The sequence below is a fragment of the Phyllostomus discolor genome, chromosome 13 (assembly GCF_004126475.2).
Source record: "Phyllostomus discolor isolate MPI-MPIP mPhyDis1 chromosome 13, mPhyDis1.pri.v3, whole genome shotgun sequence".
Lineage (NCBI taxonomy): Eukaryota > Metazoa > Chordata > Mammalia > Chiroptera > Phyllostomidae > Phyllostomus > Phyllostomus discolor.
In genome coordinates this window covers 64,191,165-64,216,242 of record NC_040915.2, presented here as the reverse complement: position 1 = coordinate 64,216,242, position 25,078 = coordinate 64,191,165, and the positions used below count along the sequence as shown (strand labels likewise).

Genomic DNA, 25,078 nt, shown 5'->3' with positions numbered 1-25,078 from the left:
CTTGTACTGAGTTTCAAATGCAGAGAGGTAGACGATATATGATTTACTCCCAAAATATGCTCAATGTTAATCAATTTACACTTTCGGAATATCGACATTATTGGTAAGAATAAATTTGCATTCTCTAACAACAACGAAATAGTGTGCACACAAGAAGAGTATGTGGCTGTTCGGTCATAAAAAGACACTGAGCACTTGCCAGGCACTGGAGTGGGGCCTGAGGTGTTTCCCGGAAGAAGGAATTGCAGGTCATGGAGGTGGGAAGGGTAATGTTTACACAACAGCAACTAGTCTAAGTCCGTGGTTATCAAACTTGAGAGTGCACTCAGATCACTTGGAGTGCTTGTGAAAAACACAAATTACAAGACTGTACACCTGGGGTTTCAGATTCAGTTGGTCTAGGGCATAATTGAGGAGATCATTGAGAATTTGCATTTCTAGTGAGTTCCCAGTGATGCGCTGCTGCTGGTCCTGGGACCGGGCTTTGGAAACCACTGCAGTAGTTTGGCTGGTGAAGGATACAAAACTGGAAAACCGGCTGAGCGACCCTGAATGTCAGGGTGTAGCAGTTTATTTAATACACATTTATTGAGTGCCTCCCAGCTGCTCCAGAGAGCCCCTAATCTTCTAGTGAGCTTGAAATCTAGAGAGTAGAGTTTGAAGAAACTCATTGAATCTTACACGGTTCTATATTTAAGGAATGGGAATAAACCTTGTTGTTTCTGTAATATAAAGTACAGAAGGGATATGAGATTTTTACTTAATCAAAAGGGGTGGGGGATACGAGTTAAATGTGGAGCGGCACCGGGCTAGTGGCATCGTAATTCTTTCCAAGGCTTTTCAGAAGGGGAGTGACCCACTCAGAGATACGTTGAGGCTCGATTAATGGCGGGAGGGCACACCGGTGGGGCCGGAGGAGGAGACTGGCATTTCTGGAACGCAGACCTCAGCCTCCGTGCAAGGAGTGGAGAGAGAAGGAAACAGAAGAGTGTGGTTCTGGAGCTGAAATCTTCAGGACTTGGCCACTGACTGAGGGGGACCTAGAAAAGAAGGCTCCAAAAGTGTCAAATGTGGATGACCTGGTAATTGTCATGGTGGTTGTCATAGAAATAAGAAACTAAATACGGTGCTGTGTTGAGGAAAGGTGATGAATTTGCCTTGGGGCATTTGGAGTTTCAAGTGCTGTTTGGATGGCCAGGCCAAGGAGACAGGTGGACATGCTGGCCACGGGTTCAGGGGGGGTAGACTGGACCTCCGATACCCGTTTAAGAGGCATTTGTATCAGAGTGACAGAGCTTAGAAATGGGTGGAATCTCCAAGGGAGACAGAAGAGAGACAGCAGACTCGGCTGAATATTTTTCTATATTTCATTATTTAAGGTATTTGCTTGCTTTATTTCTTAAGTATTTACAGTGATTAGACATTTTCAGAATACATCCTGTTTTTATTTTTTTGTTTACTGTCTTGATACATCTTCAGAGAGATGGGGAAAGATAGGTGATAAAACAAGGGAAGTGAGAAGGAAAAGGGGTTCATTCGTTCGTCTACTCGCAAACCCTTACCAAAGTTCTCAGGGGCCCGAGTGCCGGCTGAGTGGTGCTGGGTGGTGCGGACGTAGGGGTGGGTGGCGCCCCTGCTGTCCCTGCTTCACCGAGCTTGTTTGTGGGGAGGCGTGTCTTTTTTAAAAGGGCATTACTAAATCATAAAACGAATATTTAATTAAAAGTGGGTACTTTACAGGAAAAGTAAAGACTGTCTTAGAAAGGAAAGAAACACTCCTAAGCAAGTAACATTTTGCTCTGGAGCTTGAAGAATTCAGATTTAGGTAAAAGAGGATATAGTTCAAAAGCCCTCCGGGCAAAGGGAAGGCACCACCTGCACGGAGTCTCGGGACCCGGGGGCCGGAGGCCTCACAGAACCTCAGGGAGGTCGACACGGCAGGAAGGCAGTGAGCGGAGGGGCCTGAGATACAAATGAAACCAGATAACACAGAGCCGTGGCCAGCCAGCGGACGGTTCGGAGCAGGACAACGTCGTGGTAAAACCCCATGTACAGAGTTCGGAGGGCACACTGGATGGGGCGAGGGAGGACTCAGGGGGCCAGCGGGGTGGCGGCTGCAGCAGTCCAGGCGATACGTAGGGCACTAGGACGGCTGCAGTAGATGTGGAGGGAGGTGGATGGGTTTGAGAGATTTAGGAGGCTCATTTAAAAAAAAAAAAAACAGGACTAACTGGCCGACGAGGCGGCTGAGAGATGTCAAGGTGGTGTCCAGGTAATAATGACGCAGTCACTGGGCGAGGGGAGACTGCCACCCCTCAGCGGGCCTTTGGGGTCATCCTCTTAGACCCTGTCACACCCCACCACACTCTCCTTTGCCCAGGGTAGGCCTAGTCCGCAGGTGCCTGAGGACTGGCGGAGTCTTGCTGCAGCCTTTTCCAGTGGACTCTTCCCTGCCCGGCGTCCGGCCCTCCACACTCTTCTCTGCCTTCTTGGGTTTAAACTTAAATGCGTTTCTTAGAGTGGACTTTCAAGAAACAAGTCATTGCCAGCCTTAGACCCCCTTTTCGTCCCTCTGTTTTGATAATGAACTATCTGGAGAGAAAACTTTGCCTTCATTGTCTCAGCTGGGGTACTGACGTGGGAATTTCAGAACAAGTGAGAGGGAAGGTGCGCACTGGAGCAGTCAGTGGCGTTTCATTGATGCTGGGCCTCGAGGCCCGTTGTCATTGACTGCCGTACTCTGTTCATTTCCTTCGAACCCTTCCCAGGCTGTAAGAGTAATGTATAATAGCTCACTGTGAACAGCTAGAAAGAAGCACACCTCGTCATATTTTCATGGGTCCAGCCCCAACACTCAAGACTTAGTTGAGAAATCCTTGTGCACTATGGGCATTTCAAGAGTTAAATAGAGTAAATCAAATGCTTTCTACCCTCTTCTCCTCTCCTCAGTTCAGAAGGCGGAGTGCAGTTCTGGATATGTGATCGGGAGGGTTGTCAGTTGCCTGGCGAGTTCACTGGGAAGGGGTTGACGTTGAATCTGGGCCGCTCACCATCAGTCCCGGTAATTTGCAAAGAGCAGAGAGGACGCTGATGGAGTTCACAGATGGATGAACTGAGGGGTCCCATCAGGAAGGAATAAGAAATTAACTTCAAGGGTCCAAGAGAGGCTGGAACTGGGCAGGAAGCAGCCAAGTGAAAATCAGCTTGGGAAAATGTGTGTAATCCACCTGGGGGAAAAGTGCCAGCTGCTCACAGCTGGCAGTCAAGGGCAGACGGAAGCTGCTGGGAACAGTGCTCCAGGAAACCCAGCCATTACAGATGATCTCCGCGTTATTATGCGGTGATGACTCTAATGTCTGTGTCGTCGGGTTGGGGGATGCACTGTCACCAGCGGGAACCTTCCACCGATGTCAGGTACACTCAGGTAACCGTGGCATGCAGAGAGATGAATGTGAAACATTTTATGATACTAGGAGTTCTTTCAGGCCTGGGGTTTGACCTTCCCGGTCGGTTTGCTGAGAGTGAAAAGAGTTCCCTGTCTGGCACACCTGAACTCTTTCCTCTGGCGAGCTGGTTTGTTAAGATTCAGCCCCTCTCCTGTCCCTGACTGCTGACTACTTCGGAACAAAGGAACAAAACACACAAAACCTAAGATTTGGTTTCTCCTCCATGTCTGCTGATCTGTGTACTTCCCTAGGAACAGCATCCGAGCACTGCGTCTCGTTCTGTAGCATGATCAGCACCTTCTTTTGGGGATGTTCTGTGTCTCCTCCTCCTGACGGGGAAAGCGAGGGCCTGTCATCAGGGGGCCGGGGTTCGGATGGTGCTTTTGGTCTTTTATCTGTAAGATTGCACCCATGTGCACTGTGTGAGCTTGCCGTGTTCAGTAACGTGCTTAGTCACTGTCACCAGTCAACCAGCTCCCCGTAGGAAGCTCCCACCCTGAGGCGGGGGTCACTGCAGCCTCTGACAAAGAGCGGACAAGGACAGTGGCAGGCGGCCCGGCCCTGGAGGAGTGCGTGCCCTCAGCACGTAGTAACTGATGAACTCCCCCAGATAAAGGACGCGTCAGTCAAACGCAGATGCAGCGGTTAGAGGAACCAGCACTTGTGAGCTGAATAAAAACAGACCACTGCCAAGATGTGACGGCTTCAGAAGTCTCAAGAACATATTCGTGAACTTGAGCATCCGACGTCCAAACGATTCGTGGATAGTTAGCCCTTGCCCTCCAGGGATGATCGAAAGAGGAGAAAATGCAAAATTCACATGATCGTCTCATCAGAGGAATTCCGTATATACTTCTGCTTAACAGATGTTCAGCTGTGTAATCAGAAATGGAACACTTCTCCAGGAAATAGTCAGAGGTGCTGCATAGTTTCACCGGAAAATCCAAAACATGTTTAGTCAAATACTAAAGCAACATATTCTTCCAGACTTAATCCTGTGCTGCTGTTCCGATCTGTTCCCTAGTCTGTGCGATTCAGAGCGCTGGCTGAAGGACGTTTTGAAAACTTCAGGGCACTGGCGTCGTCATTTTCCTGTCTCACGGGTGGGTCAGGCAAGTCTCTCCTGCATATATCACAAGATACTGGCAAACCAGCAGGTCCCAGACGTCCTGAATTCTGGCAGAACAGTACGATTTTTGTCGGTGGCAAGATGCACAGGGTTCTATTCACTTGATGTTTTTTAAACTTAAAATTAAGAAAAGCAGTTCCATGGAGCCAGAGACAGCACGATGAATGCTTTCACTCCCGCCGAAGTCAGCAATAGCTGCACTCGGGACACCCTTTGAAAAGCCTGAGCTGGTGAATGGTCAACTCTGTGTAGTGTATAAACTGCATAACATGCATTGCGAGAGCATCTTGATGAATTTTACACATTTGCCAACACAGACGCCGTCTCTTGTTTTCTCTACTTGTAGGCGTGCGTCCCTGAAGTTTACATGGGTACAGATATTTTTGTGATTATCTGATTGATTGCTTCAGATATTTTAGGTAAAGCATTATCAGTAAAGTTATTTTATATGCTATATACCTAATTGTATGCCGGACAGGTATTATATCCCTTTTTTATAGACTGTTTCTCTCTGCTTGTTTCTTAGCATGTAACCCCCAAGTCAAAGCCATTTTTATGCTGACACAAGACCTCTGAACTAAACTAAAAGTAATGGGGCCTAATTATTCATATTTGGTTATCTAAGTGGTTAATTACGGATGATTATGAGTTAGGATTTGGTGTAGTAGAAATTTTTTAATTAGTTTGGTTTAATATGTTGAAATGTGGGTGATAATTACTTTAGCAATCTAACTCAGATTACGATCTCACTGTGAGCACCACTCTGTTAACTGAGAGTCACCTTCAGAATGTAAGTAAATGCTGCTGCGCCCGACGGTTTGGCTCAGTGGGTTGAGCGTCTCCCTGCAGAGTGAAAGGTCGCCAGTTTGATTGCCAGTCTGGGCGCATGCCTGGGTTGTAGGTTCGATCCCCAGACGAGACACATACAAGAGGCAACCCATCGATGTTTCTCTTTCACATCGATGTTTCTCTTTCTCTCTTTCTCCCTCCCTCCCCCTCCAAGAATAAATAAAAATCTTTTTTTTTAAGCTGCTGTGATTTTCTGTTTTACTCATGGGAAAAATAGAAGCTAATGAACAGGTAGTAGGAAATTGTGCTTTTCTCTTGCTCAATACCTTCTATTTCTTTTCAAGCACATTTGTTTGTAGTCACTCTGCATGGTTACTCCCAGACGTAAAGCCAGGCGACCGCATCAGCACTCGGTCAGCGTCGGTGTCGCTGACCCTCCATCCCAACCACTTCCCCAGTCCGCCCCAACTGGACCGTTCTCCCTCCCTGTCCCCAGCACAAAGGTGCCTGGCACTCAGCCTGTAAGAGTGCCCTGAGACTTCATTTAAAACACGCCTCTGTGCTTTCAATGAAAGAAATGAGCAGGGGAAAGGAAACAAAAAGGAAAGAAACAGAAGAATTTAAAGCATCTTAGTATCTGGTGAGTCTTCGTTTATTTTATGTCATCATTATGCCAATTCATTCATGTGAGATTTATATGAACAAATGATTAATTTATAATATTTTCTTTTTAGGGAACTGCCCTGGTTTTTCAAATTGTGGCAAGTATGTTTTTTCCTACAGATTAAATGCACTCCTTTTAAATGAAAACGCTTCTTTCTGACCTGTTACTTTTTGCTTTTAGGTTTCGTGTACCTTTGCATCAGTCCAGATTCTTACAGAGAAACGGGACATGAAGCCAGAAGCTCCTTTTGTTTGTTTTATGACATCACTGTGGGGATTTTATTAAGTGCCTGTCTTGGTTCTGTGACACCGGGGACAGTCATTGCCTGTCCTTTGGGAGACTGAAGGTCAAGTCAGGTAACAGCGAAGGCAGCAGGTAGAGGGAAAAGTAGACACCGGAACACATACTGAATCAGAACAGAGATACTTACTATTGTGTATTATAATACAAAACTGTAAAAGGGTAAGTTGTTCATTCCCACTTTAATAGACATGTCTGTTAGAAGGCATTTTCAATAATTAGCTTAATTGTTGCTCTCTAATAGTAAATTTACTTGCGTATGAAAAAGGGTATAAAAATGTTTGATGTTCTAACGTTTATTGCTTACTTAACATTTGTGCCATTGACTGCGTGCTTGGTGCTGGGCGTTCTGCCTTTGGTTAGAGTCTAATGTACGTTAGTGCTTTTACAACTTCCTAGACAATAAAATACTTCAGAACGTGTTATCTCCACTTTCTTCTCCATTGTTTTGTGTTGTTTCTGTCACGTGTTTTAACCTACAGTTATTTGAGACCCTCCAAGACTATTACACTTACTGTTGTTCAGCATTTATTCAGAATTCCTGACATTACCTTTTTTGTTGCAACTTCTTTCTGCATTTTCTTCCTCCTGCCACTCATTTTCCTTCCACTTGAATTCTCTTTAGTATTCCTTCTAGTGCAGCTCGTAGGATGGCATATTCTCCCAGGTTTTTGGTCTGAAAATCTCTTTAATTTAGCATCCTTTTTGAAGGGTATTTATTACTATTTATTGAATTCTAGGTTGGCATTTACTTTCTTTTTACACTTTCAGAATGTTGTTCCATTATTTTATTGCTTCCATTGTTTCTGTTCACAAATCATCTGTTAGCTGTTGATGATTTTCAGTTTGTATTTTCTTTCCAGCAGATTAATTATTCACATTCAAAAGTGTAATTTTTTGTATTTATTCTCTCTGGGGTTCATAAAACTTCTTGAATCTGTGGCTTCATTTGTCATCAGTTTTATAAAATTCTCAGCCTTTGTCTCTCCCAGTCGGGTTCTGTCCCATTCTCCTTTCCCTCCTTCAGGGAGACTCTAGTTACACATATTTTTGAGCTTTTCACTGTGTGTCATATATCTCTTAGCTTTTTAAATACATTTTCCATCTTTTCATCTCTGAGCTTCAATCTTAGTACTTGGCAGTATCCTGCTTCGTGTCCAGTAGGTAAACCTCTGTCCCTCTGAGCCCAGCTTGCTCTCAGCCCCATGTAATGAGTTCTTAATTTCAGTTATCCTGTTTTTAGTGCAGAAATTAAAAGTTATTATTATCAGATTCTTGTTCTCTGTTAAAATTCTTTATCTTGCCATCTGTTTTCTTGAGTATATTCATGCAGTTCTTTTCAAGTGAGTATCTCCTAACTCAGTAACTGTATCACTAGGTTTTCCTCTTGTTCCTGTCTGGTAATTTTTATTGTATTCTGGACATCGTATACAAAAACTGATACGGGCTTTGGAAGATGTTTTCTTCTTACTGAAAGAACTGACTTTTGCTTTCGGCAGGCAGTTAGGTAAAGGGCAGATCATTTTAAGCCAATCAGGAATTGAGTTGATTAAATGCTGGTTCAGTCTTCCCTGTTTCACCATTATCTTTACAACTGTAACCCTTTAAGGGTCCCCATTAAAAGCATTGGGTATGTTCACTGGGACCAGCACTGGGCCTTCTCTCTCTGGGGGCTCTGAGTTCGTTTCTCCCTTCCCAGCCCCACAAAACTGCCGAAAATGTTGCTCAGCCTCTTACCTACCACTTTCTGCTTTCGTCTCTCAGTGCTCGTCCTGCACAGAATTGGGCAAATGCCTCAGGAAGGAAAAAGGTGCCAAAAGTCAGTTACATTTACCTTCTCTCTGGAAGGAATCTCAGCCACTGGAGTGTTTTGGTAGCTCTTTGATGAATTCAACAGATTTAAAATGAAATTTCTCTTTTTTAGTTGTTCTTGGCAGGAGAGTTATTCTGATACAAACTAATCAGTCATAGCCAAAAGCTAGGAATTTAATTTTTAAGCTTTACTTCCAGGAAATCACAGTAGCCATATAGATTCTCCTGACCAGAGAGATATTTCTGGTTTTAAATAATCAGAATCCTTCTTATTCTCTAATTCCATAATTGCTAGCTAGAGTAACTTCCTAGGTTGAGACAATTGAGTCTGAAATAGGAGAATACACCCAACTCTCTAGTCGGTACTGCGGGAAGCCACACATCTGTAATTCATGCTGAGGGCGCCCAGTGTCCTTTACAGCTTCTCACGTAGCACGTAGTATGTGATATTGTGGCTGTTGCTTTACTTCTCCATCTCCTCTGCCAGCCCGAGAGCTGGAACTCTGACCTATTTGCAGTCATATGTTCAGTGTCTAGCATTTAGAAGGTATTTAGCAAAGGGTGTTGGAATAAAGACCTCTTCTACATAAGGTTGCTCTTGAATAGATGGATGATATCCTTTAAATTCTCATTAGCAGTAGTTTGAATTCAGAAAGGTTTTTTTTGCACCCTGACTCTGCCCACATTTTGGATAAGTACCATATTTAGTCTGTGGATTCCCATGAATGGAGTGCATACAGGGGTTTTGAAGGTTCTCTGGTTATTGAGACAGTGGGAGAGACTGATAGTAAAGCATCAGAAGGGTGACATGGACATTTAAAAATGGCTGTCAGGAGACTGGTGCTCACCCATGCCAACACCCCAGATCTCTGAATTTAAAGCTCAGAGTTGAGTAAAATGTAGGACAAAACACAAATGGAATGCAGTACTCTCCTGGAATCATGATGCATCTAGGCCAGGGCTCTGGGTTGCCTCCAACAGACTGCCTTCCATACCAGTGCTTCCTTTATTTTACTGGCTTAAGACATGCAAGGAAAACTTGGGTTTTATTTGAATCAGGTGTATGCGAGTGTTTTTGCTATATTATTAAAGGTTAAAATATAGTCCTATTAGATAATAAGGGACTCAAATTATTCTATACAAACAAATGCCTAGCCTACTATGCCTTCCTTCCAGATTACTGGTATCTGGAATCCACTCAATGTGTAGTGAGTATATGTCTCTATATGATTACAGCTGGACTTATTTAAATTAATGACTTGTTTAACTGACAGATATCTCACTCTCTTTCAGGTTCAGATCTTTCTGCATGCTTAACATTTGGTATTTACAGTAACTTGCAGCAACCCCAGAGCCGTTAGTAACAGTCGCCTTAACTTCCTTTTACTGATTCTCATGTGCCCCAGAAACACGCCGTCCCATGTTTAAAGGGTGGGAACCCAAGAGTGACATTGTCTACCTGCAGCGCACTGCTGCTCACCTCCGTGTGTCCTGCCCCACATGCCCGGCTCGGAGCCAGATGAAACGACGGCTCCAAACGTTTCCTCACTCCCAGCCTTAGAAATAAAAGATATATTTCTGAAATTCCAGCTTCTGTTAATGGTGGAATAGCTTGATTTCTACAGGCAGTAATGATGAAGATGGATAATATCAAAGTATTGGAGAGTGATCAGAAGCAGGCAGAACCTGAATAGCCTACCCTTGAAAGACAGCAGATGACAGTTATTTATGGGGTTTTTCCAAGAGTATTTTTCAGCCTTGGGTCCCAGACCCAAACAAGGTGTCAGAAGATGGAGTTCAAGGCCAACCAAGGAACTAGAAAATTAAAGGCAAAAAAAACTACATCTGAAGAAACAGGAAAATGGGATACTTCCTTAAGGGAGGGAAAAAGTCAATAGAAACAGACCCAGAGGAAACTCATATGTCACAATTAGCAGACCTTGACTTCAAAGCTGCTATTAAAAATGTGTCCAAGGAGTTAAAGGAGGATAAGCACACAATGAATTCACATATGGGGAATTTCAGCTGAGAAATAAAAACTGAAAGAAAAAAAAAGACCAAATGGAAATTCCAAAGCTGAAAAGTACAATAACCGGAATGGAAAATGTACTGGATGGGTTTCACCTCAGACTGGAGACAGCAGAGGAAAGAGCCAGTGAACTGCAAGATCAGTAGAAATTATGCCGTCTGAAGAATGGAAAGAAAAACAAAACACGTATCTTAAGTGAAGACAAGAAAAAATAAAAGTATGGCAGACTTGAAGTGAATGCTCAGTGCTAATACTAGCAATTAATTCTTGAAATAAAAAATTTGCAAAAGAAACCAGACCTAGATTTCAAATGTCTCATCCTGGTAGTGTTTCTTCCAAGCGTGCGAGGGAACCTCGGTCTGATTTCAGAGTGGCCCGTTTTCCTTGGTTTTCATGAGGCCATTTCTCTGAATGTGGGCATCTGTGTCTTAGCTGCATGCTCCCTTTTCCCCCTCATTCCTCCCAGTGGCTGATGGCCTTCTCCTGCTGTGTGCTGTGCTCAGGAGCCAGTTAACTGTGCCCTAGGAGACAACTTCTGACAGTGGGCTAGGGCGTCATGTAAGGGAATAGGGCACCGTGTAAGGCCGTGTTCTAAGGCGGTTTGCCTTTTGATTAATTTTCCTGTTGTATTCCACTTTAACCATAGTTTTGGAGTTCTTGATATATAGTGGAGCATTTATTTTTAAGCACCTGTCCCTGTAAAGAATCTGTGACACAAAATACCAAATGACACTTCAGAAGAAGTGTATTTTAATTATTGATCCCTCTAGACAAACCTGTTTTTTCGGTTTGTACTTTGTAGGTGTTTCACCAAAACGAACGGCACTTTCAGCAGCAGCCCCCTGTCCGTGGTCCCCCTGGCCGCACCTTGTCCCCAGGATGGCTTGGAAATGAAGCCCCTCAGTCACACGACGACACCTGTGTGTCAGGCTTCACCAGCCCCCGCCTGCGGCCTGTCACCTGAGAAGAGCAGCACGGATGAGGCGGCGCCGAGACCTGCCCACCACGCCTGCTGTCCCGACGGCAGGCACGGGGTCGACTCTGATGCCACAGCAGGCACCGCAGAGGCCGACAGAGGTACTGGGAGCCGTGGTGCAACCCCAGTTTCTAGACAGTCTTCACTCAGCTAACGTGAGGGAGACGAGGCAGATGCATTCACTCTGTGATCAGCGCACACATTTCCCAAGAGACTGGGGGTAGGGGGCTGGATCCTTCAACCAGAGGTGACTAGGTACATTTTGAAGTATTATTATTCTTCACCTGCTTCATCTCAGGCTGTTAATCGCACCACACTTCAGAAATTAAATCCAAATAGGCCCCGATTCAGTTTGCACCTGGACCATACATAGACTCGCTTGAAGAATGTGTTATGTGGTCATGGACCTCTGTTTCTTCAAGGTGGTTATTTTGGGGCTTTTTGCGGGTTTGCCTTAACCCTCAGAGGAGTTGTGTAACTTCATGAGAGCTCAGCCTCCTTGTAAACCTTTTATACATTTTGTCTCCTTCACATTCAAACTAAGCACAACTGGGCTCTACTTCTACTCATTACCCTCTCTTTATTGCTCGAAGTAATGTGTTTCAACTGTTTGTGAAAATCAGCCTTCATGATTTTATAATGCTCCCAAATCTGTGTTTTGCAGGAGACAGCTACATCCATTCAGAAACAGAGACCAGCATTTTAAGTTGGAATCCTCTTATTTTGCCACCTGCTTCAAAGGACTGTACTGAAAAGGCAACATGGTCTCCTCCTGGCATTCCTTTAGACAGCCCTTCAGGGGTCCTTCAGCAGCCGCAGGACACCTGAGGACGCGCACAGGACAGGTCACTTCCCACTGCAAGCCAGTCACTGCACAGAACGGGCCCAGGGATGGACTGCGTGAAGGACGTTAATTCAAATCAGAGAAAAGTCATTATTTATTTTTGTAGTAGTAATGTCATATGAATGTATCTTAAAATGTGTGCCCTTTTATATTATTTATGCCTTAAAATTTGTCCTCCCTTTCCCTTCCTCCCCAGCAGTAGGAAACATCCTAGTTTTGCAGTTTCCCATCATCCGAGAGCATCCCATGTCTTGCGAGAACCTCAGTGACAGACCAGCCGTGGCCGCCCCAGCTCGGGGGGAGCTGTGCAAGCCGTTCGGCGTTTTCAGACGGAGAGCTTTCGGTATGGGGTCACCCGGCTCTCTGAGGACGTTCTGAAACAGCCCCAGTTGTAGCCTGCTGGTTCTCACAGCTGAGGTCTTAGGGATTGTATTCGTGCCTTCCACAGAGGTGCAGTGGACACGGCGACTCCCTGTCCGTGTTGGCCGCAGTTCCGTCCATTCCCCAGGCATCCGCTAGGCACGGGCGCATGGGCACTCGGAGGTGGGGTCGGGTCCCTGCGGTCCCAGGAAGGGAACCAAGGCCAGAGGAAGAAGAATGCCGTCAAGTCCTACGGCTTTAAAATTGCATGTGTTTATCCAACGGTCACCTTTGGCCCCTTTTTAACTTTTCCCAAGAGTAGGGACGAAATGAGACTTTAAACTGATGCCTTGAAGAGAAGGATTTACATGTGGAGAAGACAGGGAAGGGTTTGCAGGGAGCCCAGCCTGGCAGAAGCTCTGTCATTATCACAGGCCTGTGCTGATGGCGTCCCCCTGCCCCCCCAAACCATGCTTGCCCAGCTTCCAGTGTGGGGATGTGACGGGAGAAAAGTCTTCATTTGGAGGGTGAGGACAGTGTGGTTTGAAATTCCCTGACTTTTTTGCAGAAGGTTGTCATTGTAAACAGGCTCCAAAAGCTTTGGTTAGCAGAGCCCATCAGTCACAGTTACACTGCCTCGGAGTGACAGGGTATTTGCAGCTGCCTTTGGAAGGCTTTTCTTCTTCCAAAAAAACCTCAAAACACAAAAACACTGCGTGTCGAATAGCTCGAGCCCAGCTTTAATGGATCATTGCTCCTTTTGGGGCTCTATGTCCCCTTTGGGGAAAGGAACTGAAAATGATTCTCTTCAGAGTCAGCAGTTTCAGCATAAATGAAAAAGTTTTACAGTTTCCCAGAAATTACAGTGAGATAGACTAGAATGCTATGTTAATCAACTTTCTATATACATGCATCAGTATTCCCTTACATACGTTTATATATTTTATAGATAGAACTGTTAGCGAAATGTGCCGTTGAAGCTGAGTCCCTGTGCAAGAACTCCTTCCGGTAGAAATGCAGTGAGCGTGATTTCGTGGGCAGGGATTAGGGACGTTGTAGGGTCAAGTTCTCCATCCCAGGCGTCCGTGCCTGTGCTGTGCGGGATTTCTTCATGCTGTATAGATGCAGTTAGCTTTGGAGGGGGGGTGGCTGCACCCCTGACTTCTGTGACTAGCAAAGGACAAAGTCCTAGGACACAGAACGTGAGAGCAGGCCCCGGTTAGCCAGTCACGTGACTGCAATGCTGTCACGAAGCGGGTCTTAGAAAACCGGGACGTGAGCGCCGGCCGGACGTCATCTGATGCAGGAAGCAGGTGTGTCAGCGAGAGCCTAGGTCCTAAACTGCTTGTAAAGATGAGTTTGAACGTGGGATCTGTCCGCCAGGCAGAGAAAACGACTCTACCTTTGGGGCAGTCTCATTGTGGACTGCTTTATTTATATTGTTAGTAACGCTGTTTTAAGTGTTATCCCTTTTATTGTATTTTATTATAAAAAATGCCTTTATATATTGAGATATATAAATATAAATATAACTATATATATAATTGCCTTCATGTTTAGGAGTTCTGAGGTTCCCCCTGACCACGAGTTGTTCTGAACTTCCATGCCCTGCACAGGCACCAAGCTAGCCCTGCCTGATGGCACTGCACCGCGGGGTCGAGGGCCGTGGTGCCCTGGGGGAGGTGGCGCCAGCATGGGCACGCTGACTGCCGTGTCCCAGGCAGCGGGCTCAGAGCGTGTTACTGCCATCCAACAAACCCACACAGTAGGTGTCGGAGTCCGCAAGTCTCACAGTGAGCCGCAGGACCCGGATTTGAACCCAGCTGACGTGGAGCCGTAATCTGAGCTCCTTCCATTTTTTCCATGCTGCTTTCCAAAAGCATGTGGGTTCCCTCTTGAAGGGAACCGGTCCAGCTCTGCACGCTCTGTCCGCCCCTGCTGCGAGACTCCGCCACGAGAGAGGCGGCCCCTGTACGCGTGGGCGTCCAGGCGCTTTTTCTTCGTCCTCCCGGAGTCCCGTCTCCCCCTGTGAAGCCCCTACAGCCGACCCCCGCCCGAGTCTGCTCTTCACTTAGTGGCTTAGTGATACTGCAGTTGGACAGGCCCCTTCGTGTCCCTTTCGCCTTCAAGTTCTCTGTGATTCTTTGCTTTCACATTAAACTTCCCCATTTCTGTTGTACCATTTTACTACCTCCTTTTTTTCCTTCACGCACCGGTAGTCTGGCGATGGGTGACCGTCCGGTGGCATGCAGGGTGTTGGTTAAATTGCAGTGTTTTAAACCCTTTGAAGTGGTCTTTTAGAACATTTCCTCCCGGGTTTCATTTCTGTCGTATGAGTCTGGGGACCAGTGCGTCCCCATTCAGGGGATTGTGCCCCAACTCTTGTCCCAGCTGCCGCACGGCCGTGAAGTTCACCCCATGAATGGGTTTCGCCTGCGTTGCTCTCCTTTAAAGCAGGGACGATGAGATGCATGTTTTTGTATCATATTGAAAAGCATGTTTTATTTTCCTTAAAGTTGTAATAGTGTGTTTGGCATTGTACATATTTTAAACGATGTACCTTTGACAGGTTTTATTTGGTGGATACGGTTTTATAGTAAAAGAGAATGCCGCTCTCGTGGAGAGCGGCTGTGAAGACGGGCCCTCGGACACTCCCTGTTGGCAGAAAAGCTGCGTGTGGCTCGCCGCCGGGATGGGCGTGGGTCTCCCTCGGAAACTGAGCCTCCACCCCGACGCCCCCTGGAAGCCCCCCTCCAGGAGCCCAGGGAGCCCATCCCTGCCGTTCGGACTGCAGAGAGCCAGGCCCTGAGGCAGCAGGGTCTAGGACAGGTTCTGTGGGGGAGGGAAACACCCGAGCCAGGAGCTGTGTCAGAGCAGGCGGAGCCCCCTTTGGGGGACTCAGTGTTCCTTTGGAAGGAGGAGGGGAGTGAGAGCGGAGGGTGAGGAAAATGGGAAGGAGCGGTCCCTCCTCACGTGTCTCTGGTTTTGTTTAATCCTCGCCCGAGGATGTGTTGCCCGAGGATATGTTTATTGATTAGAGAGCGAGAGAGAGAGAGAGATGTCAGTGCAACAGAGAAACATCGATCAGCCGCCCCCTGTACACACTCCTGGCCAGGAATTGAACCGCAACCTTTTGGTGTCCGGGATGACGCTCTGACCCACTGAGCCACCCGGCCAGGGCCACGTGGGCTGCTTTTTGCCATCACCTGCAGCAACATCTCTGTGAGCTCCAGGGTAGAGTTTAGCCTCCTCAAGGAGCAGCTTTGTCTTATTGCCCTAAAAAATAAATAAATAAAAGCATCTGGGCTGCTTTGACCAGAAGGCCAACAGGGCCTTTTGCATGGGATGAGGTCTTGTGATATCTTACTTTCCATGTTTAATAAGGCTTCCCTAAACCTGAGCCCCAGCCCTGAGAGCGCTGAGGGACCCGAAACCCCTTTTCTAATAAAGTCTAACTCTGCGAGAACCCAGGCAGCAAGTCCAGCCTCCGTCACTGTTCCCTCCTCTCAGGCGCCACTTTCCTCATTCCTGGCGGGGACGCTGCTCTGTGCCGTTTCTCCCCCGCGGAGCCAGCTCCGCGTCTTCCCTCCCGGCCGGTGGAACAAGCATTCGTTTGTGTCTCACCCACAGTGCAGGCTCGTGCGCACACACTCGGAGCCAGTGAGTCATGCTGGCAGCGGCGGAGTGTGACTTTGGAACAGCCAGGGACCCCTCTCGGCCAGCTCCCCAGGCCCGGAGGCAGGAAGCCGCGTCTGCGGCACCTCTGGCCTGGCTGGGGGCCGCAGACTCCTGGGGTCTCGCGGCTGTGGCCCTTGGACCCCTATGGACACGGCGATGCTCCTTCATCCGTAAACGGGTCCTATGGTGGAAGCTTGTGTCCTGGGGAAGCGATCTGAGGCGTGGAAAGGAAAGAACTAGAGGGCCTCGACTGTCGACACAGCTGACTGAAGGGAACGCGTGCCTCCCCATCTCCCAGCTTCCTCCCGGTGGGAAAACCTGGGACCCGCCTGAGCCTGGATTAGCTTTGCCCTGTGGGAGCCGCCACCAAAGTGACCCTGTACGCGTGAGGGCGCCAGGAGTGGTTTATTGAGGAATTGCTCTGGAAGCAGCCAGCTGCCCCCCAGGCACTGCTTCCGGCACTGCTGCTCGCACACCCGCTGGGCTGCTGCTCTCCAGCTGTGTCTTCCTTGTCCTTCTGCCTCCGTCTTTCCCCGGCGGGGCCAGGGCTCCTCTTCTAACCAAGCCACTCGGAGGCCATGCGGCTGGGCCTCGCACTGGTGGCGAAGGCTGGACGTGAAGTGGGGAAGGGGAGGTCGTGCCTCCGCTACCTGGCTCTGAAGACCAAGTGTGACAGAGGGACTCTCCACCCCGCACCTGTGCCCCTGAGCACCGTCCTCGGGGCCTCACGGTGTGGCGGTCACTGTGATGGTGACGCTGACTGGAGCGTCCATGGGTTCTTGCGCAGGATCCAAACCCGGCGTGGCGGGGGGCGTCTCAGAGCCTGAAGAACAGACATGGGCGAAGAGGAGGGATGCCTTGGGGGTGTGCCAGGTTCTTAGAGGACGGCAAGAGACCTAGCACCCTGTGTGCAACTCAGGACTGCTCCCCTTACACGGGAGTGACCTTTGGGACAGGAGGGTGCTTGCCTGCCTGTGCCTCTGGGCCTTCCACTGAGCCCCTGTGTCGGTGACTTTGCTCCCTGAGGGTGAAGGGGGGGAGTGAAGTTAGTGACATCCACACTTCCCCACGCCTCCTTCCCAGTGAGAGGAGAGTCCTGGCCCCCGGCCTGCCGGGTTCCGCACTCACATGGGAACAAGCAGCTGGCCCAGGCCTGCGGAAAGGAAAGGAAAAGGCGCATTACTTGAGCAACTTGGCCAAAATCACAGGGGGCAACCCCCTTCCCCACAGGCTCCATGCTGAGACCAGGGACTGGGGGAGCCCCAGAGGGTGTTGAGCATGAGAACACATCACATACAGGAGGGCCCAGACTTCCTGTCCAGGGGGTCCTGCCTCTCCCCGGGGCAGGTGCAGGCCTGGCCACCTTCTAGGGCCACACAGCCACCCCTTGAAGTTTCCCACTCACGGGGGCAAGTCTCCGGGTGCCGGGCAGCATACTGGAACACCAGCAAAGAGGCTACAGTTGCCACCACCATCCCTGTGCCTGCGGCACCCAGCACGGCTGGGTAGGTGCTGAGGGTGGGGTCCGCTAGGAGGGGAGAGTGCTGGTCGCATGGGGCAGCAGTGGCTACAGGCTGCTGAGCAGGGGGCACCCTGCTCACCCAGTCCCCACCCCACCGCCTGAGGCAGGAGATCAAGAGCAAGGCTGCACCCAGGGCCTCTGGAGACCAGGTCTCTCCCGAGGGAGGAGGTGCTCCGTGCACCTGCTGCTCTTGAGGTCTGAGTCCTGGGCTACGTCCCAACCGGGCACAGCAGGGAAGCGGCCCATACAGTGAGGGAGTTCCCAGGATGGAGAGAGCAGCGGGAACCGAGAGCCCACCTGTGTGCCCCCCGGGGTGAGACTGAGGCACAGAGTGGGGGCCTGTCCTCCTGCAATCCCCCCTCCCTCTTCTGATTCAGGCTGAACTATGGCTGCTACCCTCGGCCCAGGGCCTCCCGGGGAGGGGTGGGTGAGGGCAGCGGAGAGGGCACCCGGGAGAAGGTGGAGGAGAGGACAGAGGCGGGGATGGAGGGAGAGGAGCCAGGGCTCCACTTTGTTGCAGAAAGCGGAGCCTCGCCATGGCGCTCGCCCCGGCACCTGGTATCTTCACCTCGGAGGGGTGCCCAGCTGTGCGGTGGTTCAGCGCCAGCATGCGGAAGGCGTACAGCACCCCTGGGTCCAAGCCCCCCAGCCGCCGGGCCCTGCTCTCCGGCCCGATGTCGCCAGCTGCTGTCTCCCAGGCTGCGGCGCCCGGGCCTGTGGCACGGGGCCTCCGCTGGACCAGGAAGCCGGTCAGGTTCCCAGGGCCCTCGGTGGCCCACTGCAGCTGCACCTCTCGGCGGTGCCGCCCATAGGTCAGGCGGCTGATGGTGACGTTGGGGGGAGCTGGGTACCCTGGGGGGAGGGGAAACCGCGCTGCCACTCGCACACTCACAGCCAGGCACAGGTGCAGGGGCGCTTGGGCACCCACGTTTGTTCAGCTTCGTTGAGAGCTGGGAGGGACCTAGGCCGGGTGTGCAGATTGGATCGATTCTGTGAGGTTTGGGTCTGTGTGACCCTGGACTTCCATTCCTAGGCCTCAGTTTCCTCGTCTGTACACTGAGCACAAGGAGACGGAGCTCTGTCTGCCCGTGCTCCAGGGTGCCTGAGATTCGCCTCACACAGCCCAGCCGGGTTCTGGTGCCCGAGGGGGCTGACCAGTCCAAATCCTGCAGTAGGAATCCCAGCACCTTCCACCTACAGGGCCCTGAGGGCTGGGGGGTCTCCGTCCCGCCACCACACAGACGCACACCGCCCCCACTCACTCAGGACCTCCAACAGGGTGCTGCGGCTGTGGCTGCCCAGGGCGTTGCTGGCCACACACTGGTAGGTGCCCCCGTGGCACGCTGGGTCGGCGCCTCGGATGCTAAGGTGGAGCTGGGTGTCCTCCAGGTGCAGCATGAATCCAGAGGTGCCCTGTTCCAACAGCTGTCCCTGGGGCCCCAGCCAGAGGAGGCGGGCGGGTAGTGTGCCCCGCTGGAGGGTACAGCCCAGCCGGGCCTCTTCCCCCTCCAGGACTGACACCCAGGGCTTAGCCACTGCCAGCTGGGGGGCTTCTGCGGGGACAAAGAGAAGGAGGCTGGGAGGTGCCCCTGCACCTGGGCTAGTGGGAAGGCCTGGGGGGAGGGGAGAGAGGACCTCCAGGCTGTGGAGTCGGCAGCAAAGCTTGTCTTGGGCCAGTCTGCCCTCATTCCTGTCCCAGTCTGCCCCAAGGACACAGCAGTGTCCTTCCAGCAAGCCCTGCTGGGCCCCTGCAGGCGGGGCCCACACTGTTCACCTGGCATTAACCGCCTCCCCCTCAGCACCTGGCACAGCGCCCCCTTTGCCCCCAGTGGCTACCACCTCTCGCCCCGACACAGGGCCGGCCCGAAGCAGGGGCCCAGTGTTTATGGGCTGACTCCTGAAGACCCCCTTGCAGGCGTCAGTGAACCTCTGAGGGAGTGGCCAGCCCTGAGACTTATGAGGGAGGGAAACATTTGGGGTTGAGCAATTCCTCAGAGCCCCCAGACACAGGCTGGTCACCAAGGCTGGAGAAGGGTTCCCTGCAAGGGCTCCTCTGCTAGGTTGTCCCACCTTTTTCCCTCCATGTTTACTTCCTTTCCTTGAGTCAACAATAGATGGAACGGGCTGGGAGAAACCTGACCAAAGACGACTAGAGGGAGTGAGAGAGGTGAAGACCTCTGACACCTGCAGCATTAATTCCAGCCAGGAAGATAATCAGGCCCTTCTCATGCAAATTGATGCAAATGAGGCTGACAATCAGAGCCCCTCATTGGCTAGATGGGTGCTGCCCAGCCACTTGCGACTACTAAGCACTTGAAATATGACCTGTCCACCCAGAGATGGGCTGTGACTTGTGAATACACCAGATTTTGAAGGCAATAGGGAAAGAAAAAAAACAATGTAATATATCTCATTACTAATTTTCTATTACACATTGAAATGATCATATGCTGGATATATTGAGTTGGAGAAAATGCTTTGCTTATTTCTTTTCTCTTTTTAAAATGTGCCTACGAGAAAACTTAAAATTAAACACATGGCTTACATTATATTTTCATTGGACAACACAGACCTAGACTAAACCTCCTGATTTTATGGATCAGAAACACTTGAGGCCCTGGGAGGTGAGGTGACTCAGTCTCTTGACTCGCTTTGCATTCCAGCTGTGTCCCCCCCCCCCCCCCCCCCCCCCGCCAGAGCCCCTCATCCCGGTTCCAGAGGGCCGCTCCTCCCACCCCGGCCTGCAACACAGCCACTAGCCCCCACTCACCCAGCTGGAGCCGGCAGCGGGGCCCGGGGGCCCTGAGTGGGTGAGAGCCCTGGCAGATGAACTCTCTGCCAGCCAGATCTTCCCGGGCCCGCAGGAGGTGGATGGCCCGTGAGGAACCACTGCTGCCCAGGGGCTGCTGCTGTGCGTCCATCCAGCTCAGCAGGGCGGGGGGCTCGCCTCCAGCCCACTCACAGCTCAGCATGATGAACTGGTCCCCCGTTGTGGCCGTGGTCCAGCAATCAGGGCTCTGGAGGGGCTCCCCTGAGTAGGGAACAAATGGCTCAGCATGGCCCCACCAGGGAAGAGGGATGCAGCAGGCTCGCCCCGTCCCTCCGTCCTCCACTTACTGCCTCGCTCACCCATTCCCGCATTTACTCGGTCAACTTATGGCCTTTCTCAGTCATTGCTTATGGAAGGCTGGCCACGTGCCAGAGAGAGCAAACACTGAGCTAACAGTTACAGCGCAGCGTGATGAGTGCGGAGGGCAGGTGGAAAGACAGCCCTCCGGGGCTTCAGGGAGAAGGACTTTAAAAACAGGATGAGGTTTGGAGTTGGTCCTGTAGATGGAGAGGAGTTTTGAGGGTGCAGCCTGAGGCTAGCTCGCAGGGAGTGGAGGAAGTTGAGCGGCAGGGCTGAGAGCCTGAGGACCCTGGAGGGAGGCTGGGGGACAGGTAGGAGGGGCCCCGGGCTCCCAACCTGAACTGAGGAGGACAGGCCACCGTGCAGACGCGGACCCAGGCTGGGCGGACAGACGTCGGGAGGCAGGCCTGAGTGGAGCGCTGCCCTCTCCTTGTCCCATGGCTGGTCCCGGAGTGCGGGGCCTGCAGCTTCTGCCCCAAGACCCCAGGGCCCCTCCCTTCTCTCCCCTGACCCCGACCCACTCCCTGGCCCAGAATGTCCAAGCCCTGCTGTGTCCACTCACAGAGCGTGATCCGGCAGAGGGCGGGCAGCGCCAGGGCGGGGTGCTGGCCAGTGCAGGCAAAGGCACTGCCGTTGGGCAGCTGGGCCACTGCATGCCTCCAGGTGACATTGCCGAGGGCGGTCGGGCCAGTCTCCTGGGGCCCCTCCCACTGCAGCTGGGCAGCTGGAAGCCCCCCAGGCCAGGCGCAGACCAGAGTCACAGCCCCAGCGGTGGGGAGTGCTGTGCAGGAGGGCTGCCCCTCGGGGGGGTCTGGGGGAGAGGGGGGTGGATGGGGCTGGCCCAGGCCGCACTGCCAGTGGCCCAGAGGGGCCGGTGTGGGGGCATCGGGAGAGGTGGGGGAGCAGGGAGAGCCTGATGCCTCTGAGGGGCTGGTGAGCAGAAGGCGGAGTTCCCAGGTCAGGGGCAGTGTTTTGGGGGTTGGGCAGGAGGGTGGAATCACTGGGCAACCCCAGAGGCTCCCACGGCAGCCCCCAGCGGGGAAGCGTCCCCGTACCCCATTCTCGTCCCAGGCACTTGGCCTCACTGTCCTCATGCTACCCGTCTCTGTGCCTCAGCTCAGTCCCGGGGACCACGGGAGTTGTCACTTCGAAGGGGCGCTATCTGTACAGGACGGGGGGCTCTCCCTCTGCCTGCCCCTTCCCTAGGGTTTTTCAGCCTCTCCCCCTGCTCTGCATCTCCATTTGGTCCCCCAGCCCTGTCTCCCCCCAACTCCCACCCGTTTCCACGGGCATCCGCAGTTCTGACATGCAGATGCTCCTCGGCAGGCCCCTCCCCACACACTCACAGTAGATGGTGAGCCGGACGGCAGCCTGCGCGCGGGTGTCCAAGCGGCTGTTGTGGGCCAGGCAGGTGTACAGGCCGGTGTGGGCGTGGCTGGCGCTGAAGATGGTGTAGGTGGGCCCGGTGTGGACCTGGGCGTGCTCACGCAGCCACACGTAGCGACTGGGCGGATTGGATGCGGCCAGGCAGCTCAGAGTCACTTCCTCCCTCTCGCCCACCCAGAAGCCCTCCTCGGTGAAGCCCGATGGCTCCACGGTGATCAGAGGGTGGTCCGGACCATCTGGAGGGCAAGGAAGGCCCGTCACACCTCCCCGGCTGGTCCTCCTTCCTTCACTCGCTCATGTAATGATCACTGAGTTTACTCCCCACTCGGCAGCCATGAATTAGGCACCAGCCGTGCCAGCCACTATGTAAGGCCCCTAAGGAGCCCAGAGTCCAGGAGATCAGGGCCTGTGAGGTGAGCCCAGGGCCTGTGGGAGTCCAGAGGGCACCTGTGAGGCTTCCCCGGGGGCCTGGTGGGTTGGGCTGAGGCGGGGGCACAGGCAGAGTCAACCAGGAGGAGGGGGAGGAGGGCGCCCAGCCCTCTCCCATTGCCTGGCATCGAGGGCTTTCTTGGTTTGGTTGGTCCCTCTCGACTGCAGAGGGGAGAGAACAGGGTGGGAAGATGCCCCCAGTGCAATCCCAGCAGCCAGCCCTGTCCACTCTCTCGGGGTCCCCGCCTCCCCACTCCCATGTCCTCTTCCTCCCTGACTCCTGGAGAGCACCGAATTGTCTTGCGTGCCTCCACTCTGCCCCTCCATCTTTCTGAGAACTGCCCACCCGTCTCCTCCACTGCCCTGGATTTACAGTGCCCACCAGCCACCTCCGAGGCCGACAGGACACTGCCAGCCCTGCTCCCTGACTCCTCTGGCCCCCTGTCCCACAGGTGCAGGTGAGCCGCAGGCGGTTGAAAAGTCCACCAGCCAGATCTCCAGAAGAAAACACCCCCTGCTCAGCCAAGCAAAACCCGCTGATGGGCCTTAATAATTTTAAAAAATTTTACTTAACCAAATATATTCAATATATTATCATTTCAGTGTACAAACAAGATAAAAAATTGCTGATGAGCTGTTTTGTATTCTTTCTTTAGACTTCTTTCTCAAAGTCCAGTGTGAATGCCACACTCTGAGCATGTCTCGGCCGGGCTCAGCCCCGTTTCCGGCACTCGAAGCCCCTCGAGAGGCTGCCGTCTCACCCAGGGCTGCTCTGGACCACCCTGGTCTTCCCCCTTCACACGGCTTCTGATCCCATCCGGAGGTCACCGGCATTCTCTGTTCTCTTTCTCCTGAAATAACTGTTCCGGCCTGTTGTCCACTTACGCGTGGCTTGTGCTTCCTCTCACTGGCCGTCTGGGAGTCCTTCGAATGCTCTGGAAATAACCCTGTGTTGCTCTCAGGAGTCCCTCTAGGGCCTGCCTCCCTGCTCCCTGTTTCCTGAGGTGCAGGTGATCCCTGAGAGTCCTTTAGGATCAACCCGAAGACCCGCGGGTTAATTGTGAGGTGAATCTATGCACATTTTCCTGGGAACAGGGGACCTCGACTTTGACCAGGTTAAAACCCCTTGTACTAGAGCCTGGTCTGGCCCGGTGGGTGCAGGCTGAGGCCCTCTTGGGGGCCTGAGGTGTGCCAGGGGGCCGAGTGCGAGTGGCAGATGGGTGCCAGGCCTGGCTGCCGCCCCTCACCCCCAGCCCGACTCACAGATGACATCCAGGAAGGTCCCGTCGCTGCTCAGCTGGTTGACGGCGTTGCGGGCACTGCACACGTACCAGCCCAGGTGTGTCCGATTGACTGGGTCCAGCTGGAGCAGCCGCTCCGTGACCCCCAGCAGGGCCTCCCCGGGGCCTCGGGGCGCCTGATGCTTCCAGGCAAAGATCACGGGCTCCGTGCCCTCCCACACTGCGCACGTGGCCACCACGGACGCCCCCTCCACGGGGGATGGCTCACTCAGTCGCACCTGAGGCTTCGATACGGGCACTGGCCGGAGAAGGAAGAGTCTGTGTTGGTTATTGCAGGCTCAGGCAGTGCCCCACTGCGTCCGCTGGTCTCGCCCCTTGCCCGCTGGGCTCCTGAGCACCCCAGGCCTCCCCCTCCCCTGGGGGCAGGCCGTGTAGACCCCAAGCCCTGCAGAATACAGCTGGAAGCACACGCAAAGGGAGGCAAAGCAGCAGGCACGGCAGCTCGACCCAGGGCCCTGAGCTGGGCCGCTCACCGAGCACAGCCAGACTGAAGTGGGAGTAGGCAGTGTGCAGCTGGCCGCCAGCCGCCTGCAGGACCTGGCACAGGAAGTGGCCGCGGGCACCCTCCCGCAGCTCGCCCAGCACCAGGCTGCTGTTCCGCAGGCTCACAGTCCCCAGGGCCGAGGCCCCGGCCTCCACCTTGACCTCTGCTCCATTGGTGACAGCCACAGGCCGGGGGATCAGCAGTCCCAGGGGGGTGAAGCTCCAGAAGACCGCCAGGGGGGCAGGCGGGGAGCCACAGGCCAGCTCCACAGAGCCACCCCTCATTCCCTGGATGGACACCACCTCCTCATCAGACTGCCCTGGGACAGAGACAACGCAGGGCATCTGAGCTGTCCTGGGTTCTCCTGCTCCCCCTTTCCCAGAGCCTCCGTTCCTGCTCTGCAGTTGGAGCCAACTGGGCAGGGTTCGACAAGACAGAGAGGAGGGTCAGGAGGAGGGATCAAAGGCAAAATTCGGATGTTCGATGAATCGAGAAGGACAAGAACCCAGAAACAGACTCCCTCCAATGCCAGCAGCTGCAGATGCACGCAGACCACCTGACGTGGAGGGAACTTTATGAAACCAGATCTGACCGTGTCACGTCCATGCTCGAGATAACCCCCAGGTTCAAGGTAACACAGAGGGCTGTGTGTGGGCCCTGCCTCCCCACCCTGACAAGGCGCGGTCGCTCAGTGCGCGCTGGCTAACGTCTAGCAGATCACTGAAGTTCATGGCCTTCACTAAATGGCTATGCGCGTGCCAAAGGATCTCAAGGAAGACGGGGAAGAGATCGTGGAATG

At 52.4% G+C, this 25,078-nt stretch overlaps 2 protein-coding genes across 5 annotated transcripts in view; one reads left to right on the top strand and one right to left on the bottom strand.

Moving 5' to 3' along the window:
- CDON (cell adhesion associated, oncogene regulated) overlaps nt 1-14,528 on the top strand; it is a 91,992-nt gene extending 77,464 nt beyond the window's left edge. For 3 of the 4 annotated variants that reach the window (XM_036014298.1, XM_028528476.2, XM_036014297.1), the window contains exons 19-20: nt 10,972-11,246; nt 11,810-14,528. In XM_036014298.1, coding sequence (XP_035870191.1) covers nt 10,972-11,246; nt 11,810-11,973 — 439 coding nt within the window. In that variant the 3' untranslated portion in view covers nt 11,974-14,528. The remainder of the gene's footprint in view (nt 1-10,971; nt 11,247-11,809) is intronic. The other variant, XM_036014299.1, reaches the window with a different exon arrangement.
- A 1,251-nt stretch (nt 14,529-15,779) lies between these two features.
- On the bottom strand, nt 15,780-24,639 carry VSIG10L2 (V-set and immunoglobulin domain containing 10 like 2). Its single transcript, XM_028528898.2, has 11 exons — nt 24,269-24,639; nt 23,758-24,033; nt 22,026-22,301; nt 21,242-21,490; nt 20,320-20,580; nt 18,812-19,102; nt 18,105-18,401; nt 17,433-17,555; nt 17,156-17,180; nt 16,996-17,048; nt 15,780-16,850 (listed from the first exon to the last, which is right to left on the bottom strand). The coding sequence occupies exons 1-11, from the start codon at nt 24,621-24,623 to the stop codon at nt 16,753-16,755; spliced, it is 2,304 nt and encodes a 767-aa protein (XP_028384699.2). The 5' UTR covers nt 24,624-24,639; the 3' UTR covers nt 15,780-16,752.
- Between the last annotated feature and the right edge of the window lie 439 nt (nt 24,640-25,078).

What these genes read in the sequence shown, in the direction of transcription:
- VSIG10L2 (XM_028528898.2), bottom strand. Translation starts at nt 24,623, where the DNA reads ATGCCCTGCGTTGTCTCTGTCCCAGGGCAGTCTGATGAGGAGGTGGTG. An exon ending in CGTCCGGCTCACCATCTACT is followed by an intron (nt 21,491 to 22,025) that starts GTGAGTGTGTGG and finishes CCTCTCCCCCAG; the next exon opens with ACCCCCCCGAGGGGCAGCCC. An exon ending in GGCCAGCTGCTTGTTCCCAT is followed by an intron (nt 17,049 to 17,155) that starts GTGAGTGCGGAA and finishes CTTCACCCTCAG; the next exon opens with GGAGCAAAGTCACCGACACA.